At 42.9% G+C, this 24,246-nt stretch overlaps 1 protein-coding gene across 1 annotated transcript; it reads left to right on the top strand.

The window, feature by feature from the left end:
* The first annotated feature begins 1,149 nt into the window (after positions 1-1,149).
* On the top strand, positions 1,150-23,767 carry spock2 (SPARC (osteonectin), cwcv and kazal like domains proteoglycan 2). Its single transcript, XM_076974356.1, has 10 exons — positions 1,150-1,484; positions 12,800-12,845; positions 15,965-16,079; positions 17,472-17,571; positions 18,252-18,366; positions 19,176-19,295; positions 19,572-19,790; positions 21,751-21,813; positions 22,701-22,838; positions 23,484-23,767. Exons 1-10 carry the CDS (start codon positions 1,296-1,298, stop codon positions 23,627-23,629), a joined length of 1,251 nt encoding a protein of 416 aa, XP_076830471.1. The 5' UTR covers positions 1,150-1,295; the 3' UTR covers positions 23,630-23,767.
* The last annotated feature ends 479 nt before the right edge of the window (positions 23,768-24,246 follow it).

The raw sequence follows: 24,246 nt of genomic DNA, 5'->3' as shown, positions 1-24,246 counted from the left end.
GGGCCGGATTTGGTCATAAAACTCCCGGGCTGAAAAAGTGTCCCACTCCGGCCCTGCTGGTCTCTGTGAAGTTCTGAAGTAAGCCATGGTTTTGTTTGTTTTCAATATCAGTTTCATTTGGGTATAAAATAAAACCCATACATTTATATTTAGTACATATTGTGATGTTCTCTGTCTGTTACTTTAACAGAAGTAGATGTATTTGGCTGTAAAAGAAGATCTTGCATCTTTTAATGCTAAACATAACTCTGGTGGTGTTTGTGGCCAAAAATAATCAATTTTTGTATCATTTGATCATTTTGTTTCATTTCATACCATGAAACCTGGTTGCAAAGTTTCAATGATGTTTAACTGTCAAGCCTTCCATAAAGCTTGTTACTGGCGGTGGTGTAATTTTACAAACTTTGTGACCCCTGGATGCAACTAAGTGTACTCCTGGTACCCAATACACAGTATTTATGGTCATGTTGTGCCCTCTTCTTAGGGCACATTTATGTGATGTTTATCTGATTATGGAAATTGGACTTTTCAGATGTGGGTCATCAGGCATTCCATGATTTATGAAGATCAGCATGCTTTGTTATTCTTTTATTTTTCCTGTCCTGATAGATTACTTAAGGCGTTTAGCATGTGTATCAATTTAGATTTATATTTATTATATGAACTATTAAGAGTCCTTAAGTGTTCATAAAGATGTGTTTTGAAAAAGATATAACATATTGGCATATGTGTGTTCATTTACCTTTTTAAATGCAACAATAACTAGCAAAATGCTAAACATTCTTTCTTTTTTAAGTAAAGATGTATCATCTCTAAAACATTAGAATTCTTACTTAATTTAATATAAACTTAAGTTGATAAACAGTTTTTCTTAAAACAGTGTTGCCTTTACAAATGGTGTGAACACTTATGCGAGCTATTCTAGTAAAACTTATAAAGAATTGTGGATTTATTTATACATTTATTCATCTAAATTTCTGGTATTTAATATAATCCTTAGATTAAATGTATACGCTCCAGCGAGTTCTGCAAATTACATGAAAGCGATACCGGCGGTGCCTCCTCCCCTCACCGTCTCTTACTTGTTTACTCTCTCTCTCTCTCTCTCTCTCTCTCTCTCTCTCTCTCTCTCTCTCTATCTCTCTCTCTCTCTCTCTCTCTCGCCTCAGCAGTACGAAGCAGCATCCTGTAATCAGGTCACATTTCATTGAAGACTCAGCATCCATATAGCTGTGAGGAGAAAAGCAAGATCTGAGCCAGTCTTCGTTTGACTGAGACGCCGAACCGCACGAGCGATGGTTCCGACGACTGAGATGGGGTACCTCCTCGTCCCGCTGATGATGCTCGTGGGGGCATCAGTTCAGGGTGATGCTAAGAGTGGAAAAGATGCGGACAAAACCGGGAATTTCATGGAAGATGAACAGTGGCTGTCCACCATTTCCCAGTACAGTCGTAAGATGAAGCACTGGAATCGCTTCAGAGATGTAAGTTCGCTTTACCAACGAAGGGAAGCGTCGTTGTATTTCGTTAATCAGCTTTGTGCCATTTGAATGTCTGGGTACACATACGGACGACTTCGTTTATATTTCATAAAGCGATAAACAGAAATGACTGACGTCAAGTTTGTCCTGAAGATGCGAGATAGTCCCCTGACCATATACTGGACATTAGGGACATTTGCCGCTATGTCTCGCAATGTCAGCAGTGTTGGCATCGATGAACTTAGACTACACGTTGGAGAAGAGAGTTAGCTTACAGAATCTGATAGGCTCATGTGAAGACCAAACATAAAACATTTAACTATTAGACGGGGGAACATTCATTACTTTTAATCTTCCCTCTTAGCTAGAACATGTTAGTAACATGTTAGTTACTACACCGTAACGTAGATACAATAAGATTTTAATTTCAGAATATCCTAATGGTCAATCTGCATTAAATATTGTGATCCTGTGAGAATATTTTAGGTTCACAGACCGTTTTGTTCACGTCTTGTTAATTAGAAAACTTCAGTTTACCAGTGCTTCACGCACTGGCATTTGAATAATATTATATATTTATATAATTTGTTACATTTTCTTATATTTTGAACGGCCTGCCTATCTCAGCATGAAACATTAACCCCCCAAAGAAAACATGATATCCTGGGACCTATCCTTTACTATCTGAAGGCGCATGGTGTAGCTATTATTCAAATAATTTGGAAACATTAAAACTCATCTGGAAGAGCTTTAGCAAATTACTCAAAGAATGAAAAGAGTAAGTATGAATTAAAAAGGGATATCAAATGGGAAAACGTAATTTTTTAGTAAAAAGTTTTGATCCAAGTTACACTCCACCGCAAACTCCAATTGATGCCTGTGTTCTATAATCAGAGCCTACTGATTGAGTCATACTACTTCCTGCATTTGAGTTTGCTATGCAGGGGGGGCTAATACATAGAAGGGCACAGCTGGAAAAGCAAGTTCTCCCTGCTTAGAAAACAATATCATAAACATTATCATTGAAAGTACTTCCATGGGTCCTGGTTAGCCTTCTTTCTTTCTTCCTTTTGTTCTTTCAAAGATCAAATAATGAAAGTTTGGCTTCATAATTCATGTAGGTCGTTTGGTTTTGTATGGTTCTGCAGGTGAGAGGGAGGTGTTAGTAATCCCAGTGGTTAGCAGTTGGGATTTGTAATCTGTTGTTGGAGTGTGAGTGCATGTGTGATGTGAGAAAAGCTAAGAGCCCTTAAGGAATGAACGTGAAGAACCACCAAAGAAGTGGCCCACCAACCCAGAGAGCAGCTACAGAAACCGCTAGGGTTCATGTGTGAACTTTACAGAAGGAAACAACTTCTGACAGGTTGTAAAGTCTATTTGTCCGTTTGAGGAATTCTCACCTCTCACTGCACGGATATGAATTATAACTAGTACAGGTGGTTTTCTTTTGTTTCCTTGTATGATTGAGATTAGTACTTGTCCACAGAGCATGTTGAGCTATAGCACTATGTTGAGATGGCTTGAAAATACACAATGACAATTGTATTTTGAGCAGATGTATGCTATTCACCCTCCTAACCTGATGGTACTGTGGAGAAATCTCTTACATTGAGAACAGGTTATCAGTGGCTGTAGAGATAAAATATAAATAGAAAAGAGGACATACAACACCTGAGGTATCAGTAATCACTGAATCTGCTAAAACTATATGAGCCAGTCAATTCTAGAGACACTGCAAGTATTAAAGAGGTTTGAACAACTTGGCCTTGATGGTACATGTAAAGTTATACAGATATTATATTACAATTATAATGCAGGCAAAACAAATGTTACTGAGTTCAAACAGTATTAATTCCTGGAAGATTTGGATTAGTGTCTCATTTTCATAATGAAAGGTTTGTTCATTATAAAGTTCTATTATCTAAACTGTTTCAGACCTGTGATGTCTTTTGAGGCTGTGAATATTGAATAGCAATGAAGGCGTATGAAAACATTGGACGTCTCTGCAAATTTGATGAAAAATGGTAAATCTTTATTACAAGAAAAGCAGTGGCAAAATACAAATGTACTGTGGATTCAGGAAAGCTAGTCTGAACACCCAGCAATAGATGAACGCAGCATATATACATTTGGAAATACCACCTCACACCTAAGCTCCTTCTGGGAAGGATGTGATATCAATTGTGGATGAACATGGTTACTGCAGTTAGTATGAAACTACCACCTGAGTTTCAACAATGATGAATCAATGGAAATTGACTTCTGTCACCTGCATGTCTAAGCCAGTTCCCTTTCCCTGTCTACGATGGTTGTTTATCACTCCCTATCAAAATCCATTTGAGTTGATTACATTTTCTGGTCCCACAACCAGAACTGTTCTGGTCTTCCTGCTTTGCTTTCTCATATGCTAAACATGTCAAATGCTCTCCCCATTTCAAAAGAGACACCCTGGTTTGGACCTCTTATTGTGATAATGATACCGCTGAGGGTAGAGAGGTAAGCCTCTGGGTCCGTACTCTAATTTCTTACAGAAGGGCAACAGTAATCAAGACAGCAGAACACGACTGGCAACAAACACGTACAGATACATTTACATATAATATGCATAATTTTCATATTAATGCTTAATTGTTGTTCTTTGCGCTTCATATTTTTCTGCATTAAGTCTGAATACATTTAACACTAGGATATAGGTAGTTTTTTAAAAATGCTTATAAAGACCTAACCTCACCTTATTATCTTTTAACAGTTATATACTTTATTTGACTAGGGATAGCACAATGATTAACAAATGATGGGCAAATAAAAAACACATTTCAGTATCTTCATGTCCTCTATCCACAAAAACAAGTTAGCATCTTTTCAGCAACTGTAGGCTTAAGTAAAATAAGAGAGAAAATAAAAATGCTACATACATCACAAATGTCCTGCTAAAAGAAACTTCAGACATAAGTGTGATTAAATACTAAATGGCATTGCTTGAGTATGCACTGAAGATGAATGCCTTCATTTTAATGTGGCCTTAAAGCCGCAGTGAACCTAAATCTTCTTTGTAATTGGGTAGTAAAACTACCTTCTTTCTAATTGATACATTTTTTATGTTGTGGGAACACAATGGACATATACAAAGTGTGTCCTATAAATAGTGTTCAAGAGAGTTCAATCACCAATTTCTTCCCAAAATTTTTCCACTTCTTACATAAAACGGGTGGTCCTAATGTTACATAAAACTTACATAAGATTCCATAAGCTTTAGTCAACACTAAAACCAGCTACAGGAAAACTCAGATAGTCTAGACTAGGTTAATTTACAGCTAAGTTAGGGTTTATTTTCATCCTGATAAAAAACATAAAACCTACCAGTTCCAACAGAATCCATGAACAAGGTTATCTGTTATTTCCAAAGTGTTTGTTGGTAGGATCATGTATTTATCGTTGTATAATTCTGATTCTCTCTGCGTGTACCATTCTGCTCCACTGCCATAACAATCTGCAAGTGTGTGATGGCAGGCTGTCAATCATGCAAATTACAATATTAGGACCACGCCCAGGCTTCTCTCAGCTAGGACTGGTGATTGTTTTTTTTTAGCATTTTTTCTTCACCTTTGTGTTCTGTTTCATTTTTTATAGAAAATTTGCAGCATATGATATGTTTATAATAACTTTATGTTTATATGAACTATAAACTAAACTATAACTATTCTTATATTTGCCAGGAGTTTCCCTTGGTCTTTAACAACATATTGTAGCCTGGCCTAATTTCAATGTATTCATTTTCATAGTTAACATTTTATATGTAGTGATATGGTATTTTGTGTTAAGCATCAAGAAATCCTATAGCAAGATATCTAAGATGTGGTTTTCACTGACCCAGTGTAGCTGGTGATATGCATCAGGCAAAGGTAAACACTTCACCCCAGACTCTCACTGCTTTCAGCATGTACTTGCTTCACTTTAGTCAAGCTCTCTTATCTATGTTCACATAAGTAGAACATAAAATCTTATTTCATGGTTGGCATTTAAGTCTAAATGACGCAGTGTAACAGATTAAGCAATTTAAATTGACAAATCCCTGCTGGATACAAATATATATTCTACTCTTTTAATATTTTAACCTACCTCTACTTTAACAATATGAGTGTTATTAGATAGATAGATAGATAGATAGATAGATAGATAGATAGATAGATAGATAGATAGATAGATAGATAGATAGATAGATAGATATAGATGTGATATGATAAAAAAATTGTTAGCAAGAAGACAAATGTACTATACAATAGAAATCCAATCTGTGTTTTCTCTGGCAGTTGTAACACTTCTTCTGATAAACATCTCAGTGGTATAATAGGATTAAACTCATTATCTGTAAATATATAGCTAACAATTACTGTGAGTAGCCTCTGTCTGATTAACTCCTCCTCCCCCAGCTGCAATAAGAGGTTTTCTCTGAACGCAGGAATGAATCTGTCATCTGTTCCACTGAAAATAAACAACGAACAGAGCTGGCCAATCCTCTGGTGCCTGGCAACCCCCACCACCACCCCCCTCTCAGTGTAGAAGAAGCTCATTAAAAGCAATGCTTCCTCTCAGCAACAGAAGGCTGTGTCAGCTTGCACCTGTTATAATGCCACTACATTTTTAATGAAGCAAAAATGTTTCATGCATCCGCTCCCCCCACTCTCTGGCTTCATGGACTGGGTACGGGTGGGTGGTGGTGGTGGTGGTGGTGCTCCCAGGGATGACTTTCACATGCAAGGTTTCTTGATTGCTAGATTGCAGATAAGCATCATCATGACCATTCATTATGTATTTATCGGCAGGATTGGTGCTTTATCAGGATATTGCTTTGATGCTGTTATGACAGGTAAAATGCATGTGGCATTTGCTTTCTTGCCTACAATTGAACAAAATGGCTCAACTGTGGTGAACTTAGCTGTCCGTCTTCGCCATCAGCGATACCCTGGCTGTAAAAGTGCAGTGGGTGACCATTTATACCACGCCTGCTGGGCATGTGTCCTACCTTTACTGATGCCCCACAGTGCTGCCCTGATTGGCACCAGGCCATCAGGATTCCGGCCACATGGCTGTGGATTTGGAAATATCATTGGTGCTGTGTCACCATCACAGTAGCACAGTATATGGGCCATGTAATCCAGTCAAATATCCTATTAAAATTTGGCCTGGGACAGATCAACATTTAGCAACATTAGCAAGCTATTTAGCAGCTGCCAAGCAGCATGCTAATTCTGATTAGAGAGATGTGGAGGCATGTCCATTTTCCTTTTGCTGTCAAAATTATTGGGTGTTTGAAGTTTGATGATAAACTTGAAGTAAACCTGAAGTTCTGAGCAAAAGCTGAACAGACAGGAGAGAAGTGCATTGATATGGCCGACCAAGGCGATCAGGGTGCCTTGGGAGAGGGAGTTTGAGGCAGCTCCTCTTGGCTCTACACCAGAAGCGTATGTGGGCTTTAATTGAGTCAAGAATAAAACTAGCCTTTCATCGCGCTGCTGCTGGTGTCCGTGCCCTTTCCTGCTGAATTGGACGTATTATCTGACGAGTGCAGGTGCAGAGTACGGAAGGTCGGGCCTGATCCGGGTCCCGCGATCCCGCAGTCTTGTCCTGCCTAGCTCGCTTGTATCCCTGGAGCAGCCTCTTCATCCCATTTGCAAGGCGTGTGGTTTAATTACTGCTGTGACTGAACTATACCCAAGCTCTCCCATCTTTTCACTGGCCCCGCCACTTTGGAATCAGAGAACTCTGAGGTGCAAGGCAGTGCAGTAGAAACCGGACATTAGGATGACTTTTTATGAACAATGAGTGTGAAGTTCGCTGAATAAAGTTCTCTGTGCCTTGGGTTAAGAATGTTTCTTAACAGAAGATGGTAATGCTCTTTAGATTAATGGTGCAGATTTGTTCCAAATCCCAGAGAAGTGTGGTCTGCCTCCAGCCCAAAATTCAGGATGCGCTGCTGTGATCGGGTTCAATGAGCTCGATGAAGGTGGGTGGTTGACACGACCTGTCAAAGCTGTCACACTCTACTCCACAGGCAGCCAGGTTCGGTCTTTGTCGCTGCTCTTGGGGAGAATACATGATTGACTACTTCTAGTGTCAGTTTTGCTCTTTTAAAGGCACCACTTGGTTTCCTGCCTCTCCTCTCCCTCCACACTCTTACTTTCAGTACTGCCTTTCAGTCCCATCGAGTTGATGGGAGCATTACTGAGGCTGAACGGCCCAGAGAATTGAGGGCTGTCAGCAAGGAGGGTTTTCCCTGAGTCAGGGGTTTATTTAGGATCATTTACCCATGATGCACCTGCTTGGAAGAAGCAGTCCCTGGACTAAGAGTACAAAGACTACATGGCATACCTTGCCACTAAAAATCACAAAAATTCAGTTTAGTGATTTAAGTGATTTGAATGAACCTGGCCACTAAAACATCTTGGTTTTATTATTTGTATACTTATCGTTGATTTTTTAAATGTAAGGATACAGGATTACGGGATTACGTTTATGTTTCTGCCTCTCTGTTTCTGCTCTCAATCACTCCCACATGTAGTAAAAAAATGGTGTAGTTGAAATAGACAACATATTCTGTTCTGGAAAATGTTTATGTGCTGTATTAGTTGTTCTCAGTTGTTCTCTGTGATTCATTGTTCTGATTTATTATACTGTGGTGAAATGCCACAATATAATACTTTTCATTTATATAGCTATCATAAATAATAGAACTTTCCATGAAAATCTCAAATGTTCCTCATAGGTCTTCCGAGGATATTTGGCAAAGTGCTGGTATTTGTTAGAGGACATCAGAGGAGACAAGGTCACATGCAGACTGGATACAAATGCTCAACAACGTTGCTTTACTGGAATAGTATATTACAATATTACATATATATTACATACACAGTATATTGGATACATACGGACAGTAAACAACTGGGGAAATGTCAGAGTAGTTAATGCTTCATCTGCATACACATAGAGGTACTGCAGCTTTACGTGACTTCAGAGTGACTATATTACGTGATTTTATAAGATTTTAAACATTATCAATACTAATATATTTTTTGTATTGACACAGCTCAACTCACACTGTACAGCATACTTACAATATGACATTTGATATGTGATCCATGTAATGGAAACCTTATGCTATGGTATTCTTTACCCCCAGTCTAGAGTTAGACTTAACCCTAACCCGAACCGAGCCTTACTTAATAACTTAAGCTGTCTGAGAGCATTTAGCATTTTTTACTCTAATGCTTCCTTGTGCATGAAGTGGTTGAACCCGCAGACACCAAATCACCTTCTTGAAGTCTGACAGTTCAATACACAAGGAACCCTGTACACAGGCTTGACATTAATGGCTAAGTGTTTAGTCAATGACAAGCAACTGCAGTTCTGTTTGTCTGAGATGTTCATTCTGTTTTCAGTAGACCCCTTGGGCTTCTTCAGATGATCTTTCTGTCTGGGTTAGAGCGCTGCCTCTGGGGGGCTGCCTGCCTCACTCCCTCTTGCCTCTGGAGCGCCTCCCAAAGATGGCAGGCCTTTACACTTCTTCCTGCACATGGGAAACCGAGAGGCTCTGAATCAGATGAGTGGGCCGTGCTTTTGATGTGCTGTTCAACAACCAATCTGCAGTGGCCAGTTAGAAAGACCTTCGTACATAAATCAAGTGGGAGGTTCATGCTTGCTTGTCCATCTCAGCCGTGGTGTGACAGGAAACGCATAGTTTGGAACATGGTCTGGTGGGTGCACTGTTTTTCGCCTGGATGTGAGCACGTGTTTTTGCAAGTCGCGCGTGGAGACCCAATTGCTTGTCAGCAGACTTGCAGTGAAAGCTTTGAATGAGTTATGAGAGCATCGTGAGACCATCGCCACAAAGATGGAGGACAACTTTATGATTCGTGTGTGCACTCTTATGTATGAGTAAAAAATGACTCATACATGCAGGCTCCTGGGAGAAAGTAAGAGTTTTAAGGTTGCTAGCTACTTTTGATTAATGGAAACAATAGTATAAGAAGATAATGATAAAATAAGAAAAGATAATAAGATACAATAAGGCAGGTAGAGGGAATCACATGTAAAATATACTATTTTATGTTTTGCGGACCAAGGGACAGGCGAGGGGAGAATTGGTTTTGTGTGGTCCTCTCAGCATGTGCATCAACATTCCTGCCATTTACACTGACCTTCTAGGCAGAGCTGGCCAAGGAAGGCCAGAGCTGGGCCAAGGTAGGCCAGAACTGGGCTAAGGTAGGCCAGAGCTGGGCCAAGGTAGGCCAGAACTGGGCTAAGGTAGGCCAGAGCTGGGCCAAGGTAGGCCAGAACTGGGCTAAGGTAGGCCAGAGCTGGGCTAAGGTAGGCTAGAGCTGGGCCAAGGTAGGCCAGAGCTGGCCAAGGAAGGCCAGAGCTGGGCCAAGGTAGGCCAGAACTGGGCTAAGGTAGGCCAGAGCTGGGCTAAGGTAGGCTAGAGCTGGGCCAAGGTAGGCCAGAGCTGGGCTAAGGTAGGCCAGAACTGGGTCAAGGTAGGCCAGAGCTGGGCCAGCTAGCTGCATAACTGGCTATGTTGCTTATATCCATGTTGCATGTGCAAGTAGAGGTGGTGGGACAGCACTCATATGTTAAGCAATAGTTAATTTAACTCAGGACACAATTATTAAGATACGAACGTTTCGGCCCTCGAGCTTTCATCAACGTGTGACTTCTACTTAGTGATTTCTTCCACGAATCCAGCACAAGTATTTTTTAAAACAAACAAGGAGACTAGCTTGTTAACTTCCACATTTCCACGTGTGACACCTCGAGCATAATTCAACGTTACATCGACCTGTTTCTGAAGCCTTAGGATTGAGCATGTGGTAGAGTGATCCTGTGCTCACACTGCACGTGTGCTTGCGTTTCTGCAGGCATGCACTTGACATCAGCACCCATAGTCCAGATCAAAGCCTTACATCACTTTGCATCCACAGCACAGCTCAATAGCGGCGCGCATGTTTGCCTTGATACGTTTTATTATGAAGATTTAAAGGATTAACAGACAGTCGTTTCGCTTTTTTGTGCACAGATGGGTGCAGTGTGTTTTGCTGAACTGAACACTGAGACAAGATCCATGGTAAAGAGAGCTCACTGTAATACCTGATAGATCTAATAACCTTCACTGGTTATCAGGCAGCACTCAGACAGAGCAAGTGCAGTGTGGGGATGTGCTTACACCCAATGATATGTGAACACCATGACATCACACTGTTAGAGGAGGTATTGGTGGTGTTATGTTTGCATCAAACATCTCACAGTCTTAACTGTCCTGGTCATTCTTTCCATGTACCAATGGGTGTGAGTTGATCTTGTCTGTGACTTCAAACTAAATCTGCCTGTGGTCTTAGCTTAAACACCGTCCAGCAGTATTCCTCCTGTCTGGCAAGACAGGACACTTTTCAGCTTGAATAATAAAATTGCACACCCTTCTTCACATAGTACAACATTGCTACCATTGCTACCCAGTACAAGATGCACACTCACTAAACATATAATGTGTTTTGAATGGTTCTTTCAATGTGTATTGTGAAATGTTGTTGCATTGTGACAGCTTTGCACTGTGACATGAAGCAAATATTCCCAGACCCTACAATATAGTTAAGGAGTTGGTATATTTAATTTCATTGTATTTACTGTTAACTAGTCGGTGGACAAGTAACGATAGAAGGTTATAACTAATTCTATGCCTAGACGGTTGAATGTTTTGAGACCATAGTTTTTTACAAAAGCGATTATATAGTATCTTTCTGGGTCTTGTGGCATTGTTTTGGGTGTTGCTTATAGTCAGATTCTAAGCAAATGTGCTTAAAACACATGGGCAGATAATGTTCTATGCTTTCTGCTGTCTTAGTGTAAAATTGCTGTGTACTCAGCAGGAGTGCATGTCAAAAGCCTCTAATAATCATGCATGGCCAGAGATGTGTTCAATTTATTAAGTATAATCTCCCTGCCTCTATAAAGGAGCTCAGAATCATATTATTATACTCTGTGTCTGGCCTTTAAAGTGCATTTTAAATAATGCAGACTTCAGTGTACTAACACCATGTCAGTCCTGTCAAAGATTATCAAAGGTTTGAGATGCTATCCTGATAGAGGATGACTTCATTCATGACATCATTGTACTAAAGAGGTCTGAGAGCCTGTCATGATGTAGGAGTAGAGGGGTATTAGCTGACTAAGGCAGTTTGATTAAGGTATTATTGCAAATTATTACGTTGATTTTGTGCCATTCATAGAACAATTTGCTTCAGTGAAATAGGCCGCAAAACAAACCAGCAAAGTGGTGTCCTTCTTTTTGAGGGATACTTATTCCTTGTGTCGCATGCTAAGACTCACGGAGGAGTTTCTAATAACCCTTATAAGTACTGTGCATTTTTTTACAGCAGTATATTTCTGAAGTCTTCTGTCCCAGGCAAATGCACATAAATTCACAGGAGGGTGAATTTATGGCTGTTGCAGGACAAATACGCTGGGTATATGTACAGATTACTGAAATAGATTTTTTTATTTAATTTAATAATGTAGCTATTTATTGTCATTATAAATGTATGAGTTTGACCGAGATCCAAATACAATCAGGCTGTACTAACACTTCTTATTTACATTCAGAACGGCCAATAAACCATTGCAAGGTGAATGATTAGTGATGATACGCATGTGTGACTCTGAATAGCAAGTTCATGATAAATAGCATTGGCCTATTCTTAGTACATCCATTGGGGAATATGCAGATAAATTATCCAAAGCTTTGCCTGGGGCCCAAAGACATATTTAAAGCCATGCTACATTGTCTTTTTCCGTTGTAATATTGCCTGAGAGACGTATTGTTCTCCTCTAACTGCCTCCTTTTCTTATTCTCTTCTTTTTCTTCTTTTTGACACATCTGCCTCACGTTTCACCAGGAAGTGGAGGTCAGTAGCATTGTCTTAATGCGTCTCATGCCCCTGCCTTTCTTTGACGTCTCTTTTAAGAATTCAAAGCTCTCTAACACTCTTATCATCTCTTTAATGCCTGTGTAAGTCAGAATTTAATATTTATAGATATCTTCCAGCTCCCTCCTTTGTTTCTGAACTCGTTTTTACTGTCTCGCTGTTTCTTTCTTGCCAACCCATGAATATTTGATTACATGGAATACAAATCACAGTACAGGCTAAATTCACCCATTTCTAGGGGTATGTAGTATATGTATCAAAATGTCTCTCTCTCTCTCTCTCTCTCTCTCTCTCTCTCTCTCTCTCTCTCTCTCTCTCTCTCTCTCTCTCTCTCTCTCTCCTCAGGATGATTACATCAGATCATGGGATGAAAGTCAAGGCTTGAATGACAGTAAGTCTCTTTACACATTCACAGTAATCTGTCAGAATGTTTCACTTGCTTTTTCATAGATCATCACCTGTCACCCAAATTGTGTGGTCAAAGATGCATTGTTTTTTGGAGTACGTGTCTTGGAGTACATGTCTTGGAGAACGTGTCTCGGGGTACGTGTCTTCGGCTATGTGTCTTGGGCTACGTGTCTCGGAGTACATGTCGCAGAGTGTCTCGGTCTATGTGTCTCGGGCTACGTGTCTCGGGCTACGTGTCTCTGGGTACGTGTCTCGGGGAATGTGTCTCAGACTACGTGTAGTTAAGAAATGGCTGCGGAGTTCTATGGTGGTGTCTGCTTTCAGCTTTTCAGCTACATGTCTCGGGGTACGTGTCTCGGGCTACGCATCTCGGGCTACGCGTCTCGGAGTAGGTGTCGCAGAGTACGTGTCGGGGTATGTGTCTGAGTATGTGTCTCAGGGCACGTGTCTCAGGGTACATGTCTCAGGGTACGTGTCTCAGGGTATATGTCGCGGAGTATGTGTCTCAGGGTACATGTCTCGAGGTACGTGTCCCAGAGTACGTGTCTCAGACTACGTGTAGTTAAGAAATGGCTGCGGAGTTCTATGGTGGTGTCTGCTTTCAGCTTACTGAAGCACATAGCAGAGCACATTGTTTCTAGCAGGAACTCACGGTTATGCAGAAGGGTAAATGGTTGGCATTTACTCTGATGATGAGCAATATGGTTTTGTCCTTCCACTCAAAATAGTCTTAGCAACCCTTATCGCTATAGACACACTTTCTCCTTATAGTAGCTGCCAAGATCTAACTAGATCTAATTGCTTATAGCTGAGATGAGGTCACCGTCTCTCTGTGCTGGAATGGACAGATGAGGAGCCATATTTGAACCTACGCCTTGATTTGCAGTTCAAATGAAGTCCGGAGAATAGAAGAGTCCATTAGCAAATATCTCAGAATGTAATTAATGGGTAATTGCCAGTTCCACTGAAAGCACAGTAGAAGCCCCGGGGGCTTGGTATAGCACCGTCTGACATTGGCTTTGTTCCAACAAAACATGAATCCACTTAAGCCATATACATGGGAGCGTACGGGTCTATGAAATTGGTGGCTCTTTTTTAAGGTAACACTCAAAAGTCTCCTGAACAATTTGCAACTCTTTTGCTGTAAATGATTGGACAGAAAGACTTTGACAGATTGCTTTAATTGCCTATGCCCACGTTTGTGATCTATTGTCTTTTCTGTTTTACTTGGAGGTATTTGTGACACTCATGCACAGTGTTACCATGACTCCATAAAAAATTAAATGATTCACTGTTTTCGCCAAAGACGTATTGTCTCATTATAACAGAAGGTTGGGATAGTTATGACTGGGAATACATCTGTGCATATCATTGCCTTTTCTTTCATTGTGTTTTTACATGGTTCCTAATATGCTGTAAAACTAAAAACTAAAGGGGAAGTTTACCACTTCATTATCTACCTAAAGGGTCGTTCAAGTGAAACGGACAAGCACACACTGACACACAAAGCATTAAAAAGGACTCTATTAGTAAAGCTTGCATATATTAAAGAGATATGTTTTTGCATTGCTGTTTGTTGTGTTATCTGCCTTGCCTGTAAATAACATCAGTTCATCATCAGACGTCTTCCTTTCTCAGTTAAATAATGTGACGTGAGAAAAACGACTTTTCCCAGCACCAAGATAACTAAAGCAGCAGTGTCTCCATGATCGTTGAGGAACCAGGGGTTCCTGATATTCTGACAGGTAAAGCTCTTACTAGCCAAATATGCCTCAAAGGGAACAGGACTTCATCCCACGGTGGGTGAAATGAAACCAGTTTGACCAGTGAAACTGGTGAAACCTGCAAGGACAGTGGAACTAAAGGAAAACAGTTGTAATTTTACTTGCTTCTTTGTAAATGTAAGAATAACATAAATGTCTTTTAAAATGCTACAAATAAACAGATAGTGTGAAAAAATTATCCCCGGCATTACATTCTATTCCAGGACTCATGAACTATATCTACATATAATCTTGATATATTTGAAAATCTCTGAAGGCCTTTCTTAAAAACATTTTCTGCCTGGCTGATCTTCAGAACATTATCCTTTACGATGTGGAAGCCATCAGCAACATAAAATAAGCCATCGACTCAACGGCAGTCACATGTGCAGGTCACCTTCATCCCGAATGTCTTCATCACACACACACGGAGGGGGCTTTTCGTCTGTGCCGAGCTAGCGCGCCCTGCTCTGTGTTGGGAGCCGATCCTGGTATGTCAGAGGCGGGCTATGGCAGACTCTTCACTCCGCCTACTGGCCGCACAAGCCCGGGGCTGGGGCTCGTTACTGAAGCAAGAGCTCCTTCCTCCCAGCCCGTGACAGTGATGATCACATTAAACGCCGCCGCATTTGTGTAAACAAAGGATGAGCACTAGCGCGGCGACGGGGTCGGGGACTTTCTCCGTCTCACTAAGCTGGATTTGGCTCTGCTTAGATACAGGGGGCCTAATTGCGTATTTCACAGCTCTTTGGGCAGAGTTTATGAGATATATCCAGACACAGAAAACGTGAGGTGGATAGGTGAACGGGGTGCGTTTCTGTCGAGGACCGGTGGAATTCGCGCTGCAAATAGTCCACTTTCTATAGCGGGCCCGTTGCTATGGCAACATCATCACTCTTGCATATTCTCTTATCCACGTGAGTCTGGGATGGTACGGCTTATAGATCCTGCCGGTGCCACTTTCACATGTACATCGCGTGTCTAATAGTCTGAAGCATAATATAGATGTTCCCCATTCAGGGAGGATCGTTATGTTTGCTGATTATGCCACTATAGCATGACTGAGATAACACATTATTGCTGGTGATGATAATGCAGTAAGTTTAATGCTGCTACAATATATTGTGAGTGACAATTAGCAGAGTTGTCAACAGCTTCTCAACATTATGGACAGAACAAATGCAATGTTTGTACAATGGACAATGTAATGTACAAATTAGAGAGATAGTTTTTCTTTATTTCTTTGCCTGTCTGATACCCTCTGTTGATGATTCAGTCTGTCCCACGCAGTAATTGACAGTGAATCACTGGTTGCTGAAGGTTCTCTCTCCTGCTCCAGATGTAGACACCACTAAGGATCCCTGCCAGAAGGTGAAATGTAGCCGACACAAGGTGTGTGTTGCCCAGGGCTACCAACGTGCCGTGTGCGTCAACCGCAAGAAGCTGGAGTATAGGTGAACAAAACATATGCTCTCTCTCTCTCTCTCTCTCTCTCTCTCTCTCTCTCTCTCTCTCTCTCTCTCTCTCTCTCTCTCTCTGTTGCTCTCTTTCATCTTTCTCTCTCTTCCTCTCTTTCATCTTTCTCTCTCTTTCCATCTCTCAATTTCTATATCCACCTTTCCCTCTCTCTCCCTCTCTCTTTTCATCTCTCTCTCTCTCTCTCTCTCTCTCTCTCTCCCCCCCCCCCCCCCTCCCCCAGCGCTTTGTCATCCAGCTCATCACACCTAGGAGACCTGGTTGTGTCTTAAGAGAGCAACGACAAATTTGTCTTATGCCATGTCTGCTTATACCAGTTAGCCTGTAAAATGCAAAAATACAAATAGGCGCAATCAAGTAAGAAAGCATAGTTAGTTATTTCAATAAGAATAATACTCAGAGATCATCTCTCTTTGCCTTGAGCACTATTACCATTTACATAATGGTCTTTTGCTAGTGGTACATTCTATTGTAAACACCTTTATTCCCTGAGGCTTTTTTTTTTTTCATTTTAGAAGCTTTTTATTTAAGGTTGTCTTCAGGCATGGTTACACAACTCGGTACATTCCCCGCCCATCTCTGCGTGGCCCTCCCAGAGTATCTCTTACACCACTGTAGCCAACCAACCACCAGGGCTACGTTCATCATCCTCCTTATGTCACTGCGGTGACCAGCGGTGCGTGTTGTACAACCCAGACCTCGGTTTTGCACTCTGCTGGCTACTGTAGTGCCTGTCGGTCAGGTGTCTAACCCCGGGCAGCTCCAGACACACTGCAGTCTGCCACTGGCTCTGCTGTAGAGAAACAAAGGACCCTGAGGTGCAAAAAGAAAGTGCAGTGTGGGTAGATGGGATTGTTCTGCTCCGAAACAATGCAGCAAGCAGACATGCATAATTTACTTAGCAGACTGTTCTATGAAGAAGCTCACACCGCTACAGTACAATAAACGGAAGAGAAAAAGAGATAAAACATAATTACAGTATATACTGATATTGTGCTTTCTAAACAGTAACAGAGAACGCTACAGAGAAGGTCCCCATATGTCCTTTAGAGCTGAATCAGGGTCCCATATGGATGCCAGTTATGCGCGTACTCAAGTGTGGATTTTTTCAAAAGGGCTAAAAATGAGAGAACATGATGTAGAAAAGAGAAAATCAGAACCAGACCTGAACTGCTGCAGCACAATGACACCAGACCCCAGTCCAAAAGCCTCACAGAGTGCATCACTGTACACACTGGACACTCTGCTGCTATGGGAACAAATTGCCTTTTGCTCATTAAGCAGGACAGAGAGATGACTGCTTTGGCACGGCAGAGGTCAGACGTTTGTTTTGAGGACTGCGACAATGAGGGTGCTTGTTTCCTGTTCAGGCTGAAGACACCTGAGGAGCAGGAGAACAGCTGTAAGCCCTGCCCCGTGTCCGGGTCCGGGCCTGTGTGCGCCTCTGACGGACATAACTACGCTTCACAGGTACAGGTGTTCACGGTGTCCCTTCACATTTCACACTCACCTCATGTCAAAGTTTCTGTGTACAGCATCACAGCAGCACTTTAACGGTCACCGTGGCCATGGAGCCGCCGGCTTCTGTCCTTCTGTGTAATTCCCCTCGTGTTACTTACTGAAGAAAACAACGGTTGAGTCTCGATATCTTGGTTTCTGTGTTTCCTTTTGCGACCTCGATTAAGCATGTATAGTGACAGTGGGCCACTTTGTTATTTTCCTGCTGCGAGAGGTTATCTATTTATGGTGGTCCCTGAGGTCTGGGAAACCTAAGATTAATAGCCCACAGGGATTCTAGTTATCAAGGGATGAGCGCACTGCTCAGATGGATACGGAGACAGGTAGAAAGACAAAAGGAGGAAAGGAAGGGAGATTAATGCCTTGTCTCTTAAACATGTTCCTGACCTTGTTGACAAGCCGAAATGTCCGGAGGAAATTAGGTTTCTCTGCGGCCTCTTTCGAACGAAGTGTGATGTCTCGTTTGAATGAGTCATCTCGCTTTTAGTCACCGTTCTACATTTTTGACCTGTTTCTTACACCTCTCCTTTCAGAGGAGTTTCCATGATGTTGCTCCAGTAAATCTTATTCCATCTATGTTATTTTCTCTCTGTGTGTGTGTGTGTGTGTGTGTGTGTGTGTGTGTGCCTCAGTGCAAAATGCAGCAGCAGGCCTGTCTCACGGGGAAGGAGCTCAGCATCAAGTGCACCGGTCCCTGCCCGTGTTCCTCCACGACGGCGCCTAGTGCCGAGGCTGACAGCAAGCACGGTACGGAGTAGTCTCGGTCAGCGGCAAAGTGCTACACCCACTACTACGCCTGCCGCAGCCTCCCACAGCACTAGCGGTGCAGGGCCTCTGTAAGCAGCTGTGTGATGTATTCATTGCTGTGGCTGCAGCGTCTTGGTGGCGAGTTGTGCCACAGGGCAGGTGTGTGGGGGAGCGGGACTTTCTGCCATGTTGTTATTAGCCGTTTACTGAACTCGCTGAGCAGGTTTACTCAACAACCTCATTTATATGAATCATGGCCAACGGGGACTCTAATCTAATCCTCATGCACATGGCTTACACATGAAATTGATCTCCAAAAAAAGAGCTGAACACCACTGGAGAAGGTACTGATAGACACTGTGGCTGAAATGGCATTTTCGGAGCCATAATTCCTGTAGAAAAAGCCATGTGGTACACCATCCTATAAGACTGTACAATGCAGTAGATTTAGCACGCTGCAACCATAAAATCATACATGATATATTGATGATAAGGAATGCTTCTGCTTAGATACACCCTCAGGACATTCTTTCCTTTCTGACATCGGGAGCTAAGAGTTATCCTAGTAAACCGGGCTTTATCGATTTATGAACAGAACTGTTTATTTCTCTCTCTCTCTCTCTCTATCTCACTCGCATTGTATATGATGTGCTATTCTGCTCCTTCAGGATGGAAATTCACCGTTTGTCCATATTCCTGCTGCTGAAAACTGTTTCTTCTACTTCTACATTGTTTGTCCTCCTCTTTGCCATTTTCTCCACACTGCATTCTAACCCTCCCCGTGTTCCCCTTCCGCGCCCACGCCACAGAGAGCTGCACGGGCCAGGACCTGGCCGATCTGGGGGAACGGCTGCGGGACTGGTTCCAGCTGCTCCAGGGTAACGCCAAGCAGAACAGGACAAGCCCGCCAGCAGCCAGCTCTGCATCGAGTGAGGCCCCAGTGTGCTGTGTGCTCCGCCAGCACTTTCATGCTGAACAATATCACACCCACAGGCTTTTGCTGAGGTTGCCTAAACCCACCGATGAGTAGTGCGCCACGCAATTAGCATTCGGAATGGATTCGAAAATTTTCAACGTGTCCATACCACACTAAATGTACCAAGCCTAGTCACCTAATTATTATCTTCTTGCTTCAGTCATCTTGGTTTGAACATAAGTCACAAATAAGGTTGTTTTATTTTAATAAAGTCATTTTCTCCATGCAGTTGTGGAACGCACTCTAGTGGCGACCTGTAAGGACTCCATTGGATGGATGTTCTCTAAGCTGGACACTAATAGTGACCTGTATCTGGACCAGGCTGAGCTGGCCGCCATCAACCTGGACAAGTACGAAGTGTGTATCCGGCCCTTCTTCAACTCCTGCGACTCCTACCGAGACGGCAAAGTCTCCACCGCTGAGTGGTGCCTCTGTTTCTGGAGGGAGAGTAAGTGGCCTCATCACTATACACCACCTGAAAATCTCTTATTATTATTACGCTTTTCCGTTTTCATTTTCCTAGTTCACGTTCAGTCAGACTTTTCACTTCCCTGCCGTCTGCTGAACTGCAGAACTGCTCGACTTACTCATTCTGACTGCGCTAGCAAGTGCCAAACTACATTCTGAAGTTGCTTGCTCTGCTCCTGGCCCAGCTAGTAAGGGCATGGCCCACACCATGTTGCTTTCAGCTCTGGGAGGGGGACAGAAAAGGGGGGGGGGGGGGGGGGGGGGGGGGGGGGACACCTGGCTGTGGAGCAGTGCAGAGCTGCCCTCCACCCTCAGGCACATCCGAGCCATCGCCTCCCTGTCTTAACTGGCCGCGTTCGAGGAAGACGTTTGAAGACCAGCGAGTGTTCTGAGGAAATTAGCACATTGGTTTAAAAAGCACAGAAGTCTGATAATGAGTTACCAGAAATCACAGCAGGTGATTGGAGAGTGTTATCGGGACGTTTTTGTATACCAGCTTCTGCTTACGGTCTGTATTACTACAGAGCAAAATATATGCATTCATTAAAGATGAATTGCATCATTAATCATTAATGTGTGCAATGAATTCCTCTAGTGTCAGCAGCCTTCCCCTCACATTGGCAAAACTCATGCAGACAGCACTGGATTATGTTTAATTGGTTTTCTAAAAATAATCAAACACAACGGATAAAATCCAACCATATGTGGGATGCTCGGGTTACATCAATCCAAAGCCTTCATCTGTTTTGCACACACTCCCCCAGCTGGACCGGAGCTCTGCTAGTGCCACATCCTCTGTCCTGACCTTTTGTTATTTGTAGTGCACAGAGAAAGTGATTTGGTTTTGTTTAAGCAGAGGACAGAAAGCCATCCATCTGCTCTGATGTGCAGGGATCTATTCATCTTCTCATACTACTGAAGAACTGTGGGTGAATTGTAGAAGAATTGTGGGTGAAAAGAAAGGTGGTGGTGGTGTGTTCAGAGATCATTTTGTTTGCATGTGCATATGTTAGCAGTAGTGTATACACGCTTTTAGCACTAGGTGGGACATGCAGGTGTATGTGTGTGTGTGTGCACCTTTTGCACATAATCTGCAGTAAACGGGCCTGCGTTTGAAGAGGTTTCCTCTCCTCTCAGTGTGTGTGTGAGAGCCCGCCTCTGCCGTGTGTAGGTTGATATCCTTTCACACAAACTGGCATATGTTACACCCTGCAATTCAGAAGCGGCACAGAGCAGAATGTTGGCATCTCTTGTCTGTGCAAACACACACACACACACACACACAATATAAACAGACATGGTTTTGCTTATTTTCGATAATTCTAGTGGAGCACTCCCTGCTCTCCCTGGGCAGGCGTGGTCGGCTTTGGCCTGTCACACTTTGTCTTGCCTTCATTATTTTCCCTTGCGGAGGGGAAATGGTCATCACACAGCAGCAAACAACATCAGTGCTGCGTGTTGACAGCCTGCTCAGCTTGGAACACTCTGGGACTCAGACCAACTGGCCAGCCGGGCAGAAACCCCCTGCATGTTTAAGACTTGTACAGTCCTCAACATTTGCTGCAGTGGGCCAGTCAAGAACTTTTTCTCTTTCACTGACTTATGATTAGTTTACCTGATTTCTTTTTCCGAATGATATTAAAAATAAACCTTTCTGTTTATTTTCTGCTAATTAAATTGATGCTGCACATGATGGTATCAAAGTATTTTACTATTGTTTCATGAATTTCTTGTGAATTTCTTTTACTGTAGGATTATAACAAATCCATCAGTTCCTGTGTGAAATAGAACGTTCTAGAGTGTAATCTGATAGAGCGGCTGCCACGGGAACTGCAGGGCATGGTGCTGATTTCATTATGGGCTGGTGGAGGAGTTCAGTGTTGGGCTGGGGGAGATTAGCACTGCCTCCTTCTAATGCTCCCGACCGCTTTGCTCCTCAGAGCCTCCTTGCCTGGCTGAGCTAGAGAGAATCCAAATGCAGGAGGGAGCCAAGAAGAAGCCAGGTACGTACAAAACGGTCGGGGAGGGAAGCACTCGTGTAAGCACACCCTGCAGGCCGAGAGCCAGCCAGACTGGGGGGGGGAGGGGGGGGGGCAAATGGGAGAAGCGTCAAGCATGCGGAAGACAAGCGGGGACCAGAGAGAGACGGGAAAAGACCGGGACAAAAGCGAGGGGACGGGGACAAGCAGAGAGTGTGAACGAGTGAGAGGAACGGAAAAGAAAGGGTCTGCAGAGAGGCGGTGGGAAAGGTCTTGAGTTGGGCGACACATCACAGAGGTGCTGCAGGAGTTGTTTCATTAAACAGATGACAAGCACGAGGCCCGGATTAGCTGCTAATCAGGCATGGAGATTAAATTGGATCGGAGCTGGCCGTTGCTGGCGGCGGGTAGCGCTTGGGTTAGTGCATGATGGTCTCCTCCACCAGCAGGACTCTCCAAGGACACGGTGCATATGCAGTGGCCAGCGTCAGCCAGCCAAACATGCTCACACCCCCCATGGGCACGCCCAAAGCTCCCATTATCAGCGTGGTGCCAATCTGTTCCGCCCTACTCGTTCTTATAATAAAAATGGGTATTTTTTAGACATGACCTTCAAAACTGCCTCTGAATGAGGGGTCACACTGTATTGATAGAAGAGTAATGTATTCATTCACTTTACTGTACAAGGCCTTTGTATAGTAAGGCCTTTTCAAGGTCCCCCCCCCCCCCCCCCCCCCCCCCCCCACAGCCTGAATTGAAGACCGTCATCTGGTGTATTGCTTGCAGTATGTAGACTGCTTTTCACACTCGTGGTGAAATATTCACTCAATAGACCCGATTCAAACAAGATATGAAATTGAATACAAAATGTACAGCATGTCACTTCAAAGCCTGTGCATTTGTCACGTTAGGCACCTACATTCCCAGCTGTGATGAGGATGGCTATTACAGGAAACTGCAGTGTGACCAGAGTAGTGGACAATGCTGGTGTGTAGACCAGCACGGAGGAGAGCTAATGGGCTCCAGAATCCATGGCAACCCTGACTGTGGTAAGTGCACACAACATGCAGACACACCACCACCCCCATGTGCATACACATAGACAGAGTGACATACGCACACACACAAACACACACACAGGGCGGACAAGGACCCCTTTGTCGCAAGGACTTAGATTCACAAAAACATCGGTCACCCCCCTGACAGAACACCACGTGTTATATTCATTAGGCCAGGTTCATTTCCATTCCAAAAGAGCAGTTGTCTCACAAAAATAAAGGTCTATAAGATTAATTACTACTGGTTGTGCTGGACCTGCAGGTGATAAGAACATATCCCTGACTGGACTTAAAATAGCCATTAAAAAGCCCAACGTCAGTGCCACAGCACTGTGTTGTTGTGGCCAAACAAGGGTCTGACATTGCGTTTGGACTGTTTATGACTAAATTGCTCATTTTGCATTCATAGTTTCAACTTCTACTCGAAAACCAAAGATGGTATTTAATAATGCAAGCAATCAAATCTTTCCTTTAGCCGCTATCATTACGAAATTGCTGACTGCATTTGCATTTGAGCAGCTATGTGCAGTGAACGTGTTTGTCTCAGTGCAGCACAGAATATGAACAGCTAACAGCACCTTGAAGGAAAATTCTAAACATTTTGATCATGTGGTTCTTTGTTTACATCTTTCCCAGATGAGGTGGCTGGTTACTCGGGTGATTTTGGCAGTGGGGTGGGATGGGAGGATGAAGAAGAAAAGGAAACAGAGGAGAATGGAGAGGAAGCTGAGGAAGAGGAGGGTGAACTGGGAGAAGTGGATGATGGTGGATACATCTGGTAGACCAAAACAAAATGGTCGCCTGGTCAAACATAGCTTTCCTTTGGCCACTGGTTCAGAGGCAGCTTTATCTCTTGCTGACACAAATTTGTGGAAACTGGAGGGTTGGACATCTTTACACAGCACTCCAAACAGCATTGGCTTGGGGGGGGGGGGGGGGGGGGGGGCGGTCTGGGTAGATATAGATGTAGTGAAATTATGGCATTGGGGAGAAGGTCGAATATACATACTCGTGAAACATCTTTTTTTTTTTGTTGTTGTTGTATGTGTGTAAAAGTGTGCCCTCCTGATAAAGTCCATAGCATCAGCAATGACAAGCTCAAATCTAGGCGCTTGATAATGGTTCAGGTATTTTCTCCTTATATAAACTGGAGCTTTGCCCATGCTGTACAGTGTTTTATCTCATTTGTGATTTTAAATATGTGATGCATTCATCTTATGCAAGAAGCATAAATAAATACACCTTTTTACCACTATACATTTGGAAGTGGTACCTTACAACATTACACTTTTAGGGTCACCTACAGGTCTGATGTAAAGAAATGAAGTGAAATACGCAGACATTACAGGTTCAGAAAGTAAAACTCCTTCCCAGGATTTTACTCAAGCTTGCTGAATTT

Source organism: Brachyhypopomus gauderio, chromosome 15 (genome assembly GCF_052324685.1).
Source record: "Brachyhypopomus gauderio isolate BG-103 chromosome 15, BGAUD_0.2, whole genome shotgun sequence".
Taxonomy (NCBI): domain Eukaryota; kingdom Metazoa; phylum Chordata; class Actinopteri; order Gymnotiformes; family Hypopomidae; genus Brachyhypopomus; species Brachyhypopomus gauderio.
This window is presented reverse-complemented; position numbering and strand designations above follow the sequence as displayed.